General features: G+C 42.1%; 1 protein-coding gene across 1 annotated transcript in view; it reads left to right on the forward strand.

Annotated features, from left to right (window-relative positions):
• Positions 1-20,916, forward strand: part of LOC118782354 (protein FAM189A1-like) — a 53,880-nt gene that overhangs the window by 32,542 nt on the left and 422 nt on the right. The window contains exons 3-10 of the mRNA XM_036535672.1: positions 5,380-5,511; positions 10,677-10,784; positions 13,318-13,478; positions 14,885-15,020; positions 17,383-17,461; positions 17,787-18,488; positions 19,640-19,711; positions 20,443-20,774. Coding sequence (XP_036391565.1) covers positions 5,380-5,511; positions 10,677-10,784; positions 13,318-13,478; positions 14,885-15,020; positions 17,383-17,461; positions 17,787-18,488; positions 19,640-19,711; positions 20,443-20,774 — 1,722 coding nt within the window. The remainder of the gene's footprint in view (positions 1-5,379; positions 5,512-10,676; positions 10,785-13,317; positions 13,479-14,884; positions 15,021-17,382; positions 17,462-17,786; positions 18,489-19,639; positions 19,712-20,442; positions 20,775-20,916) is intronic.

Raw genomic sequence — 20,916 nt, forward strand, 5'->3', positions numbered from 1 at the left:
CCACTCTGTTTTCTTATTAATATTATGATTATGTGCTGACCGTTTGCTTTATTGCTTACTGGTGCTTGCATGTTAATTATTAAAAAGTGCGTTATTATCTGAAATCTAGAGAAAGGTCTACTCATTTGTCTGGCCTGTACCTTCTCCTGTATCAATTATTTTGATCTTAACTCCAAGTACGACCTGTGCCTTGGTTCATTTCATAAATGAGGTTACATGTCATTTGGTCAATGTGATAGTGAGAAAACAAATGCTGAATTGGTATTCGCTGCAAGTTGATTGAACTTGAAAAGTTCTACAATATTTAGTCCAGTTGTGCATTATTATTACAGAATTAATTTAGACTTACATATAATAATTAGCAAACAGATAGCAAGAAAATGTTAGTCAGGTGAACTGTTGATTTCAGAGTGTGAAACCACTCAGAGTGTGAAATCATAATTAGCACGAACCAGTGGGACCAGTATCTGTCATGTTCAAATATGTTGTTTTGAATTAATTTCGGGTTCTATTATTGGCATTTACAGTACTATAAAGTATAATCACTTCCTAATTAAAAGTGTCAAAAAATAAGTCATACGCAATTAATAAATAGCAATGTATGTATGAAATGTTCACCATGTTTTCTGTACGTAGGTCATTAATATGAAATGTATCTAAAATATCTGAGAACTTTGTGATTATAAGATTAAAGGAAATTTACAGACACATTAAATACACATCATAATACAGGCAGTCATCAATGGTGCAAACATGGCAGCAATATAGAAAAACCCTCAGAATAATAATTATCAATAAAAATGCGATAAAATTTAAGGTGGATTAAATGCTTTCTTTTGTTGCGAAGTATTCAGTAATGTGTGTATCTAAAGTTATCTCTCCTGTAATAAAAAGTGTTATTTATATTTATGCATTTTCACTAAACTGTTTTATTTGTTTTCCGTTTGGGGGGTTACATTTTAGAGAAGGGCAGCACTGGCATACCACAGGACAGTATTTTTGTATTGCACAGTGTTTCTTTAAACTGTAATAATGAAATCCAATGGTTAGAATGGGATTAATTAGAGGCCAAGTGCAACACAGAACCCCTCCTAAGCCAGTATTTTCTGTGGCTTATTAGTGCTGCCGTCAGTCTTAGTCAACTTCAGAGCTGACAGGGCATTTTGAATTTGATAGCTTCGGCCATGGCCAAACATCCAGCTAATGTTTCTACTGGAGGGGGGAAACAGAGGGCAATGATGGGCTGTTGGGGAGAGTCTGAAAACATTACATATCTCCCTCTTTGCATCATTGTCACTTAGCAGACACTCTTATCCAGAGCGACTTTCATAGGTTACAGTTTCTGTTTTATCCACTTATACTGGATATTTACTGAGGAAATTCTGGGTGAAGTACCTAGGCCAAAGATACAGCAGGAGTGCCCCAGCAGGGAATGGAACCGGCAACCCTTCAATGCTACACTGCTACCCCTGAGTGTTGCAACACTATACACGGCTGCAACAAACCTTTAATTCCCTCGATTTAATGACAGCAAACAACAAAAGACCGAATCCATAAATAAAAGTTGAGAAAGAAAGCACGAAAAGAGCTGAGAAATATCTTGAGAAAGTGAAGCTATGACTCAACAACGGTGCTCTGCTTCTTGTCCGCCCAGGCTGCGCGTGCCTATGATTCACACCTTGCTTTGTTAGAGCTTTGTAACGTGTGTGACACGAGCCATTGCATAACATGGCCAGGCTGCTGGGGGGGGGTGGGGGGGGGGGGGGGGGGGGCGATTCTGAGAGGGGCAGAGCAGTGGAAGAAGGGCTGTAATTTCCACTCCTGTCCCCCCAGAGTTAATACAGAGGAGAGTGAAACTGGGTCTAGGACAACCTGTGAAATATCACTAAATTTGGGACAGGACTGTGGGAAGTATTGCTGGTCGCAGTGAGAGTATGGCTGAAGAATATGGCTTTCCACCAGTTTCCCAGCATTTGAGACCAGACCAAAGAAAGGTTTTTGGGTAATGAGCTATTTTCCCATAACCTGGAATAAATTACATGCCCTCAACCTGTAAAGTTACTCATTCCAAGTGCAGGCTGAGCCTTACGGCTCAAGACATTGCAAAGTGGAACGTGGGCTGTCTTTTGCCAACAATGGCAAGTGGGATGGTGGGTTTATGCAGGACAGGGTTCCCTTTGTCTTACCGCTCTTCAGTATCTCTAGCAACTTATGTGACACGTATGACTTGCTCTGATGGTGTCAGGTAGAGATTTGCCTGGCCACCGTTCATTCACCCTCCTGTGGCGCGCTGTTAAAAAAGGGAGGGGTGATCGCACTCATCATGCTTCAGCACTTCTACACGGAGTGCAGAGGGTGTCGGAGCGAGGAAAACTTAATGCACAATTGGCCATTCCAAACTCAGGATGAAAAAGGGGGAAGGGATGGGAGGTTACGAGTGTAGCAGTGTATTACTAAACATCCGTAGAGTTCATTTAATAGAGCAAAAAAAAAAAAAAAAACCATCTGCACTGCCTGCTACACAAACCATGTAATGATCGTGCCTGTCATACAGGTTGATGCTACTAGAGCTTTATAGCAGGATATTCCCCAACTCATGTTTAGCAGTATTGCAGTCATTTGGAAAGTCAATAGGGGTTTATTCCCCTGGTCAAACAATAAGCTTCACTTTGTCATAAATACGTGTAATTATATCCAATGTCGATGTCATCATCATTTCCTTCTAGGTTTCAATCTCTTTGATAAAGCACTGAGAACTGAATGAAAAAAATGAGATTAGTAAAATGTTGACATTACATTTTACATTGAAGCTGAGTCATTATTTCATTCATTATATCAAATGTGTAAAGACTGTTGATTTAATTTGCCTGGAAAATGACCTGACTGATTTTTTTATAATCCTGCCTTTTCAGCTAGTTAACACTTGTTATAAGTGGCAGGGTAGTGACAAAACATTAACAGCTCATCTCTTTATTCTTGAGACGGATATAAAAGAATGGTATCTCTGCTCATCTCCATTCAACTTGACATCCTTGAACCTTTTCATTCCTGCCTAAGTGTTTCTTCCAAGCACTCACTTAATAAGTAAGCTGATGTTCAAAACAAAATCCAGTGTTGAGGTTTGACTGACATGAATTCAGTTGTGTGTGTGTGTGTGTATGTGTGCCTGTGTAGATTTGTGCATGTCTGTCTGTCTGTGTGCAGATAGATCCTAATTATGGCAAGTTTTAATGGGTCCCCTGTGTTTTTGGTATGTAATATCCCTCTTGTTAGGTGAGACAATGATTTCTCTGGGGGACAGCTTATTCTTGAGTTATTTGTTTCTTTTGTTTCTCTCATTATTTACCTCAGTTCGACATCACATTGGGTCTCTACAAGGTGCCAGGTAATGCATGGCTTTTCACATTGAGACTCATGTGAGACATAGAAAACCATTCAAATAATTGAAAATCAAAACAAAGAAGTGAATGAATAATTAAAGTGCTTGTCGTCATGGAAACTTGACAATGACAATACACAGTGGTCCCATGCACTGCAAAAAAAGAACAGTGAATTTCTGCCCGTGCGAGAGTCAACTGCCTGCTGTTTGCAGAATGAATGTAGATTCCAGAGTGGTGGGCGATGAGGTTGTGTTCCCCCTGGTGTATCTCTACTGGGTGTCTGCAGGGTCTCTTTAAGGAAGAATGGGGCTATTTATAGTTCTGGTATAGCACTGACAAAGGGGAAGTGGGGAACATTTGTCAGGTAAAACGGTCCCATGGTAACGTGAAATAGACAGGTTGGATCCATATTTGGAGTGATGGCTCCTTTGCCTCAGTATAGTTTTTTTTTTTTTTTGTAGCTCGGTGTGATCCTTGACCTTCCAAGTAAAGATAGCTTTGATGAATTTTAAATAAATCACACACAACTGCCTACATAGACATATTGTCTCTCACAGAAGCTCAGCTGCAATGAGTTCAATGCAGATTAACTCAAATTGGGGCTGTTTCTCCACAACTGGTCAATGAATTTTAATTCCTGGTGGTTTGTGACAGAAGGCAATAAACGCAATGTAGTTTCCCGAAGGACTGTGCCACATATAGGGTGGATGGCACAGAGAGGCCCCTCATTTCAGCACAGCAGAAGAGAGCCAATCAGGGACCAGGTGCAGGGGCCAGGCCAGGACGAAGATGAGGAAATCTGTCATTGTCAAGACACACAGATGCTGGAAGATTAGCATATTGGATTATCTGTTTCTCCCTTTCCCTTCACTGCACAACTCCTTGGAGATTGTACCCTGGGCATGACAGAAATATTAATGGTGTCATATCCCAGATGGATTTAACCCCTTCTTGTAAGGTCCTGTCCTTCATTTTTTTCTGTTAGGATCAAGCAATACAAATAACAGTCTTGTGTCCCCGTAACTGTGGTTTGTAACACCCATCCTCCTCCAGATATCACTATTGTCCCAAGTAGATCTGTGCACTATACCTGGACCAGGGGAATCTCCTCAAGGGAAGCGTGTGTAGTGACTGGGGTTTTTGTCACCTGGTTGATGGACGTCTGTGCAGTATTGACACTGACATACTGAAGCAAAGGACAAAGCAAAATCCAACATCCATCCAGTGGTTATCACTGCTGCTTTATGTTTGCTTTTATGAAGATTGGTAGGGGAATGGCTATTGTTAATGGGTGGTGTGTCATTTAAAGATCCACATAGGTCTGGCTGAGAATGTATCTTGTTCCTTACCATCTGATGGCCATTTGTGTTTAATGCATGTACAAATGAAATATACTGGTAACTTATGAAATCTGTATTTTGGTAACTTGCTGCTCGTGATTTTTTTTTTTAAATTTTGTGCATCAAGAGACGTGTAGGCAATTAGAAGTACTTATATTCGTTCATTATATTCATTTAAAGTCATTGAAATGGAAATGAGGAGATGGCATTAGGATCTGAATGCATCTGTGATCATGTCCTTTTCTTCACAATTGACACCATTACAGAAGTGTTGATTTACACTGATGTCACACTGATGTGCATGAGTGGGAAGCATGACCCATAGTAATGGAATCATATCATCCTCAGGTCTCTCTGGAATTCCTCAGGGACCTTTGTATTGAGGGACCGTCCTTGATAATTGTAATCAAACCAATGGAAGAGACTGGGAGTTTAAAGTAATCGATTCTATAGATGAGATCATTTATGAGACAATTTATTATCTGCTTATGTAATAAGGTTGTGATTTTTTTTTTTTTGTTTATCAACCAAGTGTGAAAGAAAGATGCAGATGAGCTCCATTGATATGTCCTGACACACCAGACAGGAAATGACTTTCTAACCTCTCATCTTCCAAAGCTCTGACCTGTGCCTGCCCTGTGTCCTCTTCTCCCTCCCAGATCAAGTTTGACAGTGACGGAGTGTGTGTGTGCTGTGAGCTGCAGCACCCAAGCTCTGGCTGCAACAACCTGGGAGAAACTCTCAAACTCAACCCTCTGAGGGACTGCAACACCATCCGCCTGCGCCTCAAGGTGTGTGTGTGTGTGTGTGTGTCTGTGTGTGTGTGGTGTCTGTGTGTGTGTGCGTGTGTGATTGTGAGGCTCACCCTGTATGAGTGGAATTATAGGTTATGTTCTGTAAAAGTGGCTCTGTGTTGCAAGTTTTGTAGTATCTTTTGACAGCAGATGTCTTAGTGGGAATAGCGGACATTGTAGCCAGTAGGAAATAATGGGCTAGACTGTATGCCTCTGTTAGCTCTCTCTGCCTTAGATGACTGGTTTATTTGCTCTCCAGCTCATCTTTCTTGTCAGTCAGCAAAGGAGTACCTTACATATCATTTCCTGTGATACAAAGTGATATCTTGAGGTCAGATCTATTTATGTTTTCCATATACATTGATACAAGTTATCTGGCAAAAAATGTGCATGGGCAGTAATTGCCAGAGAAAAGATACTGAATGTGTAAGCACTGGCTTGAATTATAATGATTGAGCACATAGGAATTATTGCTCACGACCACAACACGCATCTGTATACAGGAATACTTACTCCCTACTTTGGAAAAAATACAGTCCGTTTTGGGAGACACTGTTTCCTTCTCTGACTGAAGTACGACAATAAGTAAAGGAAGGATGAAGCTAATAAAACAAACAATGTGTTTTTGCCCTGATCAGCTGACCTGGTGAAATGCTTCCCTGATTGGAGCACAGAACTGCTCCTTCAGCTGTAGAATCTCTGTTTGCAGTTTAGTGTCCAGCTGTGACCCCATTCTTTACTTTGCTCTTAGTCAGCTTTGCACATAAATCTCATCTGGAGGTTCCCCAGACCAATGCCAGCCTGGTTCTCTGGACCACGTTTTCTCATTCTGATCTCCACATGCTAGGAGAGCTACTTAACCTGAATTACCCCGAAATAAGAGAGGGATCCAAAAGCCCGAGTTTAATGGTGCATTTCTACTGCCCTGCTTTTCCAGTAAGTCAGCTACACTTAAGGTGAGGTAGAGGTTTTTCTACAGAAAACTAACCTGAGTTGACAGTGTGGTGGCCAAACTCACACACAACTGTAGATTGGCCCAGGATGTTGGAGTACTTATCCTGCCACCATAATGACAGCAGCATCTGCCTACTGGCACTCAAAACACAGCCCGTTTTAAAAGCGCATATCATTTAGGGAGGGACTGCACTCATTCAGATATAAAAAACACTCTCAAGGTTGGTGAGTGTAGGTGGTACCTGTAAAGTGCAATTCAGCAGGACTTCAGCAGCATGAGGCTCACCACATGAAATGCAAACCACCATATTGTTTGGCTTTGGAGGCACACATACAGCCGATGTGGGTCAGTAAAAACCTGACTCAAGTCTCCACATTTTCACAGCTGGGAAAATATCTACACCTAGGGGATGTGGAGTGTATTGTATATATCCTTGCGGGATGCACAATGGAACCACATTCATCCAGAGCACTTGACGTGTGGATTCGTAAAAAGATACACTTTTATTCAAATGCATCACAAAATAAAAATGAATTTTCTGCAGTGATTATATGTGTATATAACATGTTGTTAGTATGAAATGGTAGGAAAAGCATGGTAAGTTGCAGGAGGAATGACTGTGAAGTTGTATATGAAATGTTCTACATTCCTGAACCTGGAGCATTCTGCCTCTAATTGTCCCTGTCACTTTACTGCCTGTTCAGCACATCTCTTCCTAACCTTCTGTCATTCCACCTCCTCTGTTTCTAACACAGTAGGGGGAAAAAAAACACTTAAAAAACAGAGAGGGTTACTTTGTGCTGTCAGCATTTTAAAATCATTACCATGTAAATGTGCTGCTGAAAAGGGAACAGAGACAGTTAAAACGTGCACATCCGTTTTTGGTTTAGCAACGTACCCTTTTCCGTACTTACAAGAAAGACACAAGCTTCAGTCTCGCTCCCCCTTTCAGCGGGTTGTTACACTGTGTGCCCCTCATCATACCCCTATCACTTTCTATCTGCCTCCCATTCTTTTTCGGTCCTTTCATCTGTGCTTTCCATCTCACAATGTCCTCAAGCCATCACTCATTTGATCTCTATCTTTGTCCTGAGGTCATCTTTCTGCAGAAAAGTCCTCAAACACTGTAAACCCTGGCCTTTCACTGCCTCTAAACAAGCAGAATGTGTAATGACATGAGGACGCGTCTTTGTTAATGAGACGTCATTTTCTTAGTCACATGAATTGTCGTTATTCTGGTGATCATGCAAACATTTTTTAGTGACCACCATTTCGCTTCCCTCTCTAAGCTGCTTTGAATAACATTAACATGGAGTGTTGGTGTCCTTAGTTCCATATTCCTTGAGCAGGGATCAAGAGCCTTAACCTTGGCTGTCTTTTCCCCTGACCTAAGGCTTGTGGAAGGCAAGGTCATTTTGCGAGGTTATTCACTCTGTGCACACAGCCTGTTAACAGTTTCCCCTAAAGGTGTTATTGCAATTATAGCCCGACCGTGATTTACTGTGTCAATATGTAAATACCATTCACCTCGCAGAGCACGCTGTTAACATAACCCTTCACATCTGCAGGACAGATGTTTTAACACACTTCAATAACATGAATGCACTCCCCCCATTATGGGATCACACCAAGCCATCACAGTTTATGGTTTATTTTTATTGTACAGTGAGTCCGCGTGAGGGCAAGTGAATGGCTTAATGTGTAGAGAATGTGAAGCTGTATGCAGTCTAGGGGTATGATAAATAAAAAGAAAGCTGACAAAGTACAGATGTGTAAATATTTCTCTGCTGGTTTCATAGACCCATTTGGCTTGCATTGTGACATTGAATGGAGATATTACACAGATATTACATTTGGTGTGATTTTTTGCTGAATGTATTTCTTAATATTGCTGGAACTGATGTAAATGGAAAGAGTGGTGACTGTACATTTGTGATTTCCACATCTTCCAGACAACACAGGCCTTATCAAAGAGAAAGTGCACCAGGTAAAAAAGTGATCATGTTTCTGAGGCAAAGGCTGTAAAGTTTTTGTTGTTTGTGTACCAGAATGTCAGAAACACAGCAATATCTAATGCAGTTGTAGTTTAAATATGTGACCTAGAGTTAAGGTATTAAGTCAAGTATTTGATCTGTTGTGACTATACAAATATTTAAATATATATTTAAACTGTAGAAACCAGAAGAGGAGGGTTACTGCATGTGCGCAATTTATGGCTATAGGTAGTGTATTTCAGTATCTAGAATTACCAAAACATTCACACACACACACATTCACACAGCCCATTCTAAAAGCACATATCAATTTGTGATTCTTTTGTATTCTTTCTGCCACTAACTATACATTTTCTTGTCTGATTTCCCTCACATCAGTTAATGTACCCTTGCTTTTCCTGATCCTGGGCTGACCCCACCTATTTTCTTTCCAATGGATGAGAAATTGCAGTGCAAATTTTCTTATGTATATTACTATTGATTTCATGTATTTTTAGCAGAGTTTTTTTCATAGGGTGTTGTGGTGCAACCTCACATCATAAATAACAGAAAACAGTGAATTGAATGAAGGTTTAATATTTTGTGTGAATTGTTGTGGATTGTATCAGGGACAGAAAAGACATTATTCCTACAATAAAAAGAGAAGAAAAGGCAAGGCAATTAGCTGTATAAATGGAATGCATAATAACACATTAAAAAACAAAACATAAAACAGCCTCCTTTGTGTATGTTTTCCAAAAACTGATTATCTGCAGATTTATGTGCCAGCATTGGATGTTGTGTCTGTTTACCGTCCAACTCCAATTAGAATACCATTTGGTATGTAACAGCAGTGGGCCTTCCCAGCATGTCCCTATGTCACTGCACCTTGAGGTGCTGTCACTCTCTCCCTTTCTCAGAGCCCTAGGAGAGTTATGGTTTACAGAGGGGTGCCATCAAATAAGGACCCTCTGCTGCTGCTTCAGCCTCCGTTCGCTATCAGCTGGGACTCTCTGAACAAATGCACACCAAGCATCTTACATGCACGTTCATTAGTCTCAAGGTCAGGAAAACAGAGACTAGATTTACATTCAGCATTTGTTTAGCAGGCGCTATCATCCAGAGCCACTTACAAAGCAAGTTACATTCAATAAGGCTACATGAGAAATTGTGGAGATGCAGAAAACATCATTGTGACAGATATGCATAACACAAGCACCATACTGAAAAGGAACTCATTATATTAAGCACTAGAATAATAACAATAAACACAAGCTTTACAAGTATCAATACATAAATCAGCTCCTTAAGCTCCTTAAAGCTCCTTTCAGGAATGACTGAAGTGCTACAGCATAATTATATGTGGGACCAAACATACAGTCTGAGGAGGTGAGTCTTCAGTGCTGGAAGATCAGCAGTGACTCTGCTGTCCTGGCCAATACGGGTGGTTCATTCCACCACCTTGGGCCTGAAACAGACAGGTGAAGTGAAGGAGAAATGAAACTCTGCAGGGCTGCAAAGGTCTGGTAGCACTGCCTGGTAGAGCAGCAAGTAAAGAAAGATGTAGAATGTATTACTACAGGATAAGATATTTCACTGCACTTATTCTGGAATTTGAAAACTCCCATGATTCAAATCAGAGACATATTTGTTATCTCATTCATTATTTCTTTTTGTGGTTCTCCCACATTACTGGCACCATATTGAATCTTGGGAATCATCATTTCAGGTTTTAACTGTCTATTATTGCTGGAAATGCCAGGATGTCACAGACAGAAATTTCATAGTTTTCTTTCTCATGTTACTTTGCAAACCAGAAAAGGCTGCACTTTGTAAAATAAACAGGAAACCTGGAAAGCAGGTCATTCAGAAAAACATACTGAGTGGGTGCCTGATTCAAGTACTCATAAATGTACAAGAGACATCAAGTGATGATGCGTGATGGTCTGTGAATTAATTATTTTACGGCTCTGCAGTGTTTTTACTACCTGAGGTCATTAATGTTCTCTGCTCCATGCTAATTTCCCTTTCGTTTCCTCTAGATTCTGATTTTTTTTTTCATCCTCTGTTTTGTCTCTCACATTCATGTCAGCTCCAGAAACGTTCATTCAAAGAAATATTAATATGAAAACACACAGGCAGCTCCATTCAACAATCACTTCTCCACTTTCCCCTATTTCCATCTCCCCCTCATCTACTGCCCCCTCTTCACTCTCTCTTCCTCTGCCCAACAGGAGCTGCTGTTCAGTGTATGTGCCCTGAATGTCATCTCCACCATCGTCTGTGCCCTGGCCACTGCCATGTGCTGTATGCAGATGGTGTCAGCCGATGTCCTGCAGATGGTAAGTGTGATCTCGGAGGAGGTCCCTCAGGCCCATACACAATAAGCACTCTGTCTCTGCGTGTACCCGTGTGACTGCTGTTTATCGTAATTAAAGCATGGTTTCAGAGCTCTGATTACAATTAAAACACATGCCCGTGTACTGGATTATCATGTTCAATACCTTAGTGTCATGTTGGTTTGGAATGTCTGAATTAATAAGTCCTAGTGTCACAAATGATGGCGGTTGCAGGTTTCCTACTGTAGGTTCTCTACCTCTCAGGTGAGAGGCACAGAGGGTCTGGAGGATGCACAGTGAATAGATGCAGCACATTTTATTCTGCCTTTGATTGAGGATGTGCAGTTTGTGAAAGCTATGCCATTTTTAAAATGATTCCGTTCTTCCCCCTTCGCATTGCTGGATGAAAAACAATGTCCATCCTTAAACCTAAAAATATAAATGCTTTGCAGCCGGGGGCGGGGAAATCACATGGGTGTATGAAACATCTGACACTGTGACCTTTAAAGCCGAGGATTTGGAACGCATAGATTGACTGCTGAAAACTGCTGATAAGAAACATGTCATTTCCTTCGCAATTATTATTACAATAACAACAAAAGGACTTCCAAGTGGCTCAGCCAGTTAAGGCACTTGTAGGCTGACTCCTACAGCTAAGTAGGAGTTGGGTGTTAGCTTTGTCATTCATCAACAACCAGAGGTCTGTTGCGGTGGAGCACAAATGGCTTGGCTCTGCTGAGGTAGTGTGGCTTATGAAGGCCAGCCTTCCCTTACAGCACCATTCTCAGCACCCTGCATCTTGTTCAGGTACCTGTAAGTCTCTCAGATGACATTCAGCGTTTTCTCTCATGGTGCCCTATGGGACGTGTAGCGTGGGAAATAGTTGTGGCTGGCATGTATATCAGAGAATTGCATTCGCTATGCTCCAGCGCTCCTGCACAAACGCAATTGTCGATTCCAATGCTGGGAGAGAAAAAGCGGAGAAAATTCTAAATAAAACAACAACAGCAACAAAAAAAGAGCAGAGGACTCCAAAATTATTGGCGCCTTTTTAATATCTCCAAAGAGTTTTGCCCGAGAGACCTTTTGATTGGAGGGTAATAAAGTTCCCGGAACGTAAAATTCTAATATTATACACGAGCAGTCTTTGTGCATTTTATGGCTGGCACCGTAAATAATGTGGCACCGTAAACGGGTGCGTGAAAGGCCAGAGCCTGTGATTGATTGGGCCCGCGCGAATATTATCATGGCTGTGGCTGCAGCTGATGGAGCGAGAGGGGGGATTCGTTTCGTCTCAGAGCATAGGGAGGCAGGACGTGTAATCAGCACTGACTCCGGCCACACACTCACTGCACACAGACAATGGCTCTCAGGACCATAAGCTGAAGGACAGGACGTTTTATCAGCTTTCACACCCTGTTTGGTTTTTTGTCATTAATTTATGGCTATAAAATAGAGCGGGTTTTTTTTTTTTGTTTTCATAATTTAGTTTGATCAGAAATTGGTTGTCTTGAGGTGGATTTTACAGCAAAACTGCTCTTTTGTCGTAATTAATTAACTCTGTTGATTAGAGAAATTTCTTTTTCTAGATTTATTAACCATAGCTTATACCGCAAGCTATCAATATGCAAGTATAGTCAGCAAAGTAGGTAATCACAAATATAAATGGAAGCAACAAAATATATACAAAGTGGATTATTGACACCAGGATGTGATGTTTCTGCACTACTGTAAAGCTTCTGTAGCATGTGGGACCCAAGCATGTGTACAATGAGGGCTAAACTCAGTTTGAATGGTTTGGCACATCGTGAGGGAAAGGAATGTGAGACATGCCTTTTTTTAAAAACAGGGACCAAGAGATTAAACATGGCTCTTTCACTATGGGGTCAGAGGAAGGTGAATGACAAAGGCCCTGTCTCCTCTTATTCCCACAGCTCTTGGAAGGGGCACTAATTGCGGCTCATTTTCCTGTTAATGCAGGAAGAAATACATTTCCTAAGGAGATAAGGATACTGTGCCTGGTGTCCAGCTGATCTCCTACTGACACTTCTAAATTGCATATTACGTGTCCCTCTGGCCCTCGCTGGTGTGTGATGTCACACACAGAAAATCCTGCCCCCTCACCCTCCTGGTTGTGCTGATGTCATACACAAACAACCCCACCCTTTGAGGGTTTGACACAGATGATGCATGCTGCTGTTGTTCACGACTCCAGAAATAAACAAGGATGAGAAATAGTTCTTGGCACTGGCATCATCCATGTTCTGTTGTGTTTAGCGTCTCTCTTGCCAGCACGTTATTCCTGCTTTGATTTCTTTCTTCGTCTGTTGTGTTTGATTGTAATTGAGACTTGTTGTAATTGAGATTGTTTCTGTCCTGATGCCCCTCCACCGTTTTCACACTTTGTGCAAAATTACAAATAACATATTTATAAAATACATTTTTGTTGTGTTTTTTTATATGATTAAAAAAATATATAGTAATGCTACAGCCATTCCCATTACTCAAAATGCAAATGTGTTTTTTTTTTTTCCAGTTTATGCCACACAGATCACGTGTAATGAATGCAGACTGCATGACCCCCCACGGCACCATCCTGCACCAGACCCTGGACTTTGATGAGTTCATTCCACCTATCCCCCCACCACCCTACTACCCCCCGGAGTACACCTGCTCTCCAATGATGGAGGCACAAAGGTACGGTATCACTCTCTCGTGGCCTTAGTGCGTACAACCCTGTGTAAGACTGAATTCAGTTGTGCTTTGCTTACATACCTGCTCAGGATACCACGCAAGACTTGGCTGGCGGACATTGTCCCTTGTAGTGCCAATAAAATTCAGTTATACACAGTCTTTGATCTTTCATTTGTACTCATTTGCCTAGCCCATAAATACATCAAATATGATTGAAAACAGAATATTTTATGTGCAAGAAAGACAGTATATCCTAAACCAAAGCACAGATATAATGCTATACATATATAATTTTGTCATGCATTCTCTGACTCTCAATGACTATATAAATGAAATTGTTAACTATGTAGGGTGCACTCATCCACATCTCATACACCTGTTTGGGTAAATGACATCTGCCCAGTACAGTTTTCTCTGAAATGTCATAAAGAAGTGTGAGGCTTTGAACTTTGTGGAGGAGGTGCAGATGTTGCATTGTGTCATAGGGAAGGCTGTGTAAATGTGGTATGGATTCCCGCCTCCTGGTGCAAGTTAACCACTGAGCTATAAAAGTGTGCTGATTTAGGTGTCGTGACAGGCCCTGCCAGCTCCTCTTCAGGGCTGTAAATACATGGACACACCAGCAGACTGCTTATACAGTTTTGTAGCTATGGGCTAGAAGCACGTCATGACATCATTATGTGCTGAGTGATATATGGGAATAAAGTGAGAGTGTGTCACCCCCTATTTTACACATGAAAGGGCTTGATTGATGTAGAAAGCATCATTTATAACAAATGAACATCACACAAAATAAGTGTATGAATACATTACAAATGCAGTTTCAAATGAGCAGAACTCATCTCATGGGTATCTAAGAATAGTTTATCCAACACGTATCAAAAACCTCCAAAGCTATACAAATCTGTAGGTCGCATAGTTTCTGGTGATTTTTCTCTGTGGTTATCTCTCAATTGTTCCACAGTATTGTTAAACCACAGACAATTTGCTATAGTGCAATCCATTGAAAGAGCCAGACCAGTTTCACACATCAGTGAGGATTTGAGTGAGCAAACTTCCTAGTCATGTATGAGTGTGTCCTGGAAGGGCTCATTATGACTGCCCAGTTCCTTGTTCTTCTGTAGCAGTCACACATTGCCTTCCTGACTGTACTAACACCACAAAAAGTGTGCTGGCGTTAACTGAGACGCTCACCAGTTTGGAAATCTGACAAGATATCAGAAATAAATCTGACAAAATCAAGCCAAAATGAGAAAGTTTGGTTTCCAAATGGCCTCTAATCTTTTCCAAGGGCTCACCAGAGCACATTGCCATGAAGTGGCTGCAAACTGTAGGACGAACTGTGGTGAAAATGTGGCAACAGTGCCAGAGATTCCTGATCTCTTTTTGTGTGTGTGCTTCTATGTCAGAGGGCTGCACCTGGACTTCCCTCACTCCCCTTTCAGTGCTATCTACGGCGTGCCCATCAACAGTCCCGGGATCCTGTACCCCTCTGAGCTGCCCCCTCCCTATGAGGCTGTGGTGGGACAGACCCCAGCTAGTCAGGTGAGCCCCCCCCACATCTGCATTGTGAAGCAAGCCATCCAGTTTTTAAAGAACTTCAGCTTGAGCTCTGTTTGGTTGCTAGGAAGTGCTTATTATGAATGATAGCACAATTGTATTGGTTTTTTCCAGGGTCTTTATTTCTGGTCTGTTGTTGACAGGAACACAGGCAAGGGGTTCATTCATCAGCTAGCAACGTTTTAGATGTTTTGAGAAAAAAAAAAACAACAACTTTTATGGGCTTCTTGTAGGTTTTTTAATATTTGATGTGATGTGGGTGTTAGGAAAGAGTAGGCCAATTGTATGATGGCTGCATAAGTGCTTATAACCTGTAATAAGCAGCAATCAGATTAGTGACAGGTCAGACATTCTAATACACTGGCAATGTTTATTGTCACTGTAATTGACTGAATGTTCCTTTGATGTGGACTGTGAGAGGCAAAGCAAACCATTCTCCCAGGAGGAGCAAGCCAGATCAATGGTCTCTGTCACACAGAGGGAGAGACACAGTGCACGCGTGAGAGCGAGAAAGAGCGAGAGAGAGAGCGAGAGAGAGAGAGAGAGAGAGAGAGAGAGAGACAGAGAGAGAGAGAGAGAGAGAGAGAGAGAGAGAGAGTGAGAGAGTTGTTCAAACTGGATCTTTTAATTTCAGTAGGGGATCAGTGCAGTGAGAGGGAATTATCTGAAGCTATCTGCAGCATTGAGTGGCTACAGCCGCTAATAAATGCCAGGCAATAAAAAAGGGTGACATTTTCCTCCCAAAGTGACTCCTTTCACTCCTGCACTCATAAAGCTTTTCAGAAGCCTGATCTTTGAGCGCCCGAATTTAATTTAAAATTAAATGGCCTCTCCTTCCTGGAACTGAAAACAGCTGAATTGAGATTAAGTATGAAGGTGTTTCTAACAAGTAATAAAACTGCTTCTTTTTCTTTTTTGCAGAAAATCATGAGGAATCTTATGCTCTTACTTGCTTTATAACATACTTCATTCCTGGCTTGCTTGTCTGCCCTTTTTCATTTACGGAAGGACATCTTTCTCTTTCTGTCTTTGTGTTATTGTCACCCAGCCAGCATTCTCCCTATTATGTCTGTCTGAAATAATGATTGGTGTCTCTTTTCCTTAATCACATCCATGATTTCATTGGCTGCTTTTTGTCTCTATACAGCCCCTTAAAAGTATCATTCCTCTGCAATCCATTGCTCCCTTAAACACCTAAGAACTACCTTTTTGTTCAGCATAAAAAGGCATCTGAAGATGTGGCTCTTTTTTATGGGGCTTTAAGAGTTGTGATTTGAAACCTTGAAGACTGACATTCCATGAATGATGCAGGTCTTTTTCTCTCATGTTTGCAGTGACCGTTTTGTTGAAAAGAATGTGGAGTGCCGAGCAATGAAAAATGTGAAGAACTCAACATTGGTCAGAATGGATACCTGACTCTTGAATAACGTGTTTTACAGTTTTTGATGTCAAAAGTAATTTGATTTTAAAAATGGAGGCTTCTGAATTCTTTCCACAAATACATGCTCCCCAAAGGACATTGTTAATAACATTAAATCAATGTAACACAATCATTTTTAACCCTTTTGAAACAAATTTGAATTGATTTCATCTTGATGCATGTTGTAATGAACTAGAGCAAGTGCTATGACTAAGTGATGTAATGCCCTCTTGACAAAAAAAAAAAAAAAAAAAAGAAACTCTACAATGTGAGTGACTCAGAGGCCCTTGAAGTGGGCTGGCCTGGAATCGATTGAAGAGGGTGGACATGGTGCTGGAGTAGATCAATACTCTACACACAGGTTGATTGGTTTTCATGGCAGCAGCAGTACGTGAATAAGCAATCATCTGAACAGGAAAACATCATAGGGAGCTTTCATTACTACTGCTGACCATTTTCAGCAATTCAGTGGAGCACTGATGTGTGATTAGTTATGGGGTGTGGTGATTATTTATACTGATTTCGTTAATCGAATTGCTTTTTTAAAACCATTTTAGCATGAAAATTATTCCTAAGGATGACACGATTTAATGAAAACACAAATTGGTCACTAACATGTGGAGTATGTCTAAATGAAGATAATTTCCGGCTGCTGTTGGAATGCCCTTGCAGTACAGGTCCATCATGGACCCTGAGGGAGTTCAGAGGGGAGCTGTACATCCTCAGTCAGATGTTCACCAGTAAGAGCCATATTCTCTGCTGTTTTTCTGGAGGTTCATGATTTTTGCAGTCTGCAGGGGGAAATGGAGCTGTACCTTTGCCTGTCTTGTACGGTGGGAAAGGCCAACGAAATCCTCTGGACATGGTAGAATTACACTCTCCATGCCGTCCTTCACTGTATATTTGTGTCAATACCGCCCTCTGCAGGTCACAACCAGCCTGGACCAGCAGGCCACAGAGTCTAGCTTCTGTGAGAGGAACACCACAGCTGGCCTCAGTGCTCAGGGTGAGAAGAGCTTTGGACCAGCTGGAGGATCATGTGACTCCTCGTAGTCTCTGTGGTGCACCCATCCTAAAGGACTACGTGTCCTTGGCACACAGCAAGCACACATTCTGCTTCCATTAGCAAACGGTTTTTAACTGCTGTTGAATGCCTTTACTCAACTGAAATTTAAATGTCCATCCCCCTCCCAGTTTTTATGTATGAGCGCTGAAGCATTAAGATCATTTGTCAACTTAAAGGGCAGTGTGAAACACCAGGGTGATCATTACGCATTGGCTCTGGTTGAATACGTATGACACATGTGCTATGTTGTGCCCTGACCCTACAGCCTCTGTGGATAGCACCTCCCTCATGGTGTCAGAGGTGGCGGACCTGCCTGACCACAGCTGCTCCTCGGAAGACCTGTGCTCCCTGGAGGTGCAGGGTTCCCTGCACTCGCCATCTGACGTGTCCCCCTATGGCACGCTGTGCGCCGCCCCCACCGACGGAAGCTACGCCAGCCTGGAGCACAGCGCCCGCTGCTCGCTGAGACGCCGCAGTCCCGCCTGCGACAATGACGACGGCGGGCACAGCGAGTCCTCGCACGCACAGGACTCCCGCACCCAGGACCACTCGCCTGACTGGTCCTCGGAAAACACCAGCGTGCCGGAGCGCGAGGAGCCCGCCGGAGCCGTGATCACACGAACCAGAGAGAAATCCAGTAGGAAGCTAGCATTTTCTCCACCTTTTGCTCCTCCCCCTCCTGCCTCTGTCTCCGCCCCCCAAGCCCCAATGGGCATGGCTTCAGCTCCCAGTGCCCCTGCGTGCCCCTCCCTGTCTCCCCGGCTACGCAGCCACAGGCTGTGCTTCAGCGTGTGGTCTCCCTCGTCCTCTTCCTCCTCTGCCTCGCAGCTCCCCTCCAACTCTGCACTCAGCTGCCCTTCTCCCTCTGAACGACCCCGCCCACACTGGCCCGGCAGGAGGTACCGCAAGCTTGCCCAAATGGTGCGCTCTACCAGTGACCCCATCTCCTGTACCTCCCTCTCTGGAAGTACGTGAGTTTCCCCCCTGTGTCGCTTCCTCTCCATGCTTATACAGGCTCATGACTGGGCATCAAGACCGAGATAACAAAACATAAATAAATCAAAAAACAAAATCGTATCTAGATTGGAAGATGATTTGCGGCGCAGGCCCATATAAGTCACATATGGACAGCAGCTGTACTCACAAGACTCTGTTTATTATCAGTGGTGTGAGAGATAACAGGCCTCATTTCCCAAGGGAAACCGACGCTATGCAGCCAGCATGTCTGTTAACACAGGACCATAAGCGTTCTCACAGCCATGTTCAGCTCATGTGCCAATATACAACCAACATGCAGAGCCTAGTGAGGTGGAATATGCTGCGGTTTAAAAATGAGTGGCTGAAGAGACCGATATTAATGAATTATGTGCACAGTTTATTGGAAATGAGTTTCACAGTAAGGGGGATATTCAGACACTCAGACATGAGAAAGGTTTCATTACTTCCACTCTGCATAACTGAGAAAATAATTAACATTTAAACTGCCAAAAGTAAAATTTCATCAAGACAGTATTTAGTGCTTTGTCAAAAGTTCTGTGGATCATGTGACTAAATGATGAAAATGATCATAATTATTACTAGTAGTACTAGTATTTGCAGTAGTAGTACAATAATAGTAACAATACTGTTATTATTGTTAGAAGTAGTACTATTGCTGTTGTTATCCTTTTTATTATTAAGTGAATTGCATGGATTGCATCTCATTTATGTAGAATTCATTCATATATTTTTACTGCATTTTTGGTATTCTTGTCAGAGATTTCTCTGTTTGCATCTACAAAGTGACTGAATTGACTTTACAGGTTGGAAGCCCAATGTTTTCAAATAAATGGAATGCACACACACTGTGTAGAACACTCTAAATGCAGTGTTTTGTGCTAAAGAGACAAAAGCACATTTTTAATTATTGTATAGGATACAGTAATATCCAAAATTTAGCATTAAATTCTTACATTGATCATCAGGCCTTCAGTTTCTCCATTATTCTGTAAAGCTTATTGGGGAAAAAACTGCTTCACAGCATCTGTGTACACATCCACCTGCAGACACATCAGATCCATCTATTTTAGCCGTATCTGTCAGCCACACTTTTTAATGTATCTCTGACGCCCCCTGCAGGTGACAGCTGTGGCTGCGCCTCTGCCAGCAACTTGCCTCCTGAAGACTCCCCACAGACTTCGCCTGAGCCAGGTAACACCTTCACATCTGTGCAACTCTTCTACTCACACCTTTTGCTGAACTAGTGCCTAAAGAGCCCCTTCATCTTCAGCCAAACACACCCTGCTCTCTCTCACACCCACATACCCCATCACCTCCCAAAACAAACATTTATGCCACTTTAAAAACTCCCCTACCATTCACACAGTTTGTCAGTAGTATCCTGTCACTTGCTAGTCATTCTCACACCAATTTTATTGCCATCCATATCAGCAATATTAAATACACAGATAAATGTTAGGTTGTGATTTTGGGAAATGGAAATAATAAGGTTGTAAAATGAATGAATGAAGTATGAAAGTATGAAAATAACATCATGAATGCTTTTCTCAATGACATGTGAATGGTGAGTGTTGGCGTATGGTATTTATGTACTAGAAAACAAACTTGGATGCTAGTACTATACATGCCTTTTCTGACTGTGCTCAACACTGCCGACAAATTAAATCAAGTAACTCACAAAGAATAGCAAGTACTGACCAGTAGTTAATGAACAGCTCATAAAACTTAATCAGTGTTGAGCTCAATCAGAACAAACACCAGCACACTGGGGTAGTCCATCATACTGACAAAAAATTAAGATAGAGAATTTGTGCAGTAGTAAGACTTAAAAAATATTCTGAGCTTTCTTCTTCATTTCCATTTGATGAAACTATGTTGAGTTGTAGATAATTCATTTGGCTTATTGTTGTGGACTCTTTCAGCTGAGTACTCAGAATACACAGCGGTAGTGGTGTCTCACCAGGGTTCAGCCAAACACAGCATCCTCAGCAGCAGAAAGCAGAAGGACAGCGCTAAAGTGGACATCCGTCTCAAGCCCCGGGGGCTGCAGGCCATTTCAAAAGAGCGCCCGCACTCCTTGGCTGACCTGAAAACCTACAAAGACACCAAAATACTGGTGGCCAAATTCCTGGAGCACTCCAGCTGCAGCCTACCTCCGGAGGTCCAGCAAGTGGTCAACAGCATCAAGTTTGTTATCCAATCCGACCAGAGGCACATGGAGGAGGCCATATTCAGTGCAAACATCATCGACCAGGTGAGAGGAGACAGGACAAGAAAAGCCAAAGTTAACAAACCTGAAGCTTGCATTAAGAAAGGGGGACGGCACTGTTGCACAGTGGTTAAGGAGCAAGGACCAAAAGGTTGCCAGTTCGGTTCCCCATGGGGGCACTGCTGCT

The sequence above is a fragment of the Megalops cyprinoides genome, chromosome 8 (assembly GCF_013368585.1).
Source record: "Megalops cyprinoides isolate fMegCyp1 chromosome 8, fMegCyp1.pri, whole genome shotgun sequence".
NCBI lineage: Eukaryota > Metazoa > Chordata > Actinopteri > Elopiformes > Megalopidae > Megalops > Megalops cyprinoides.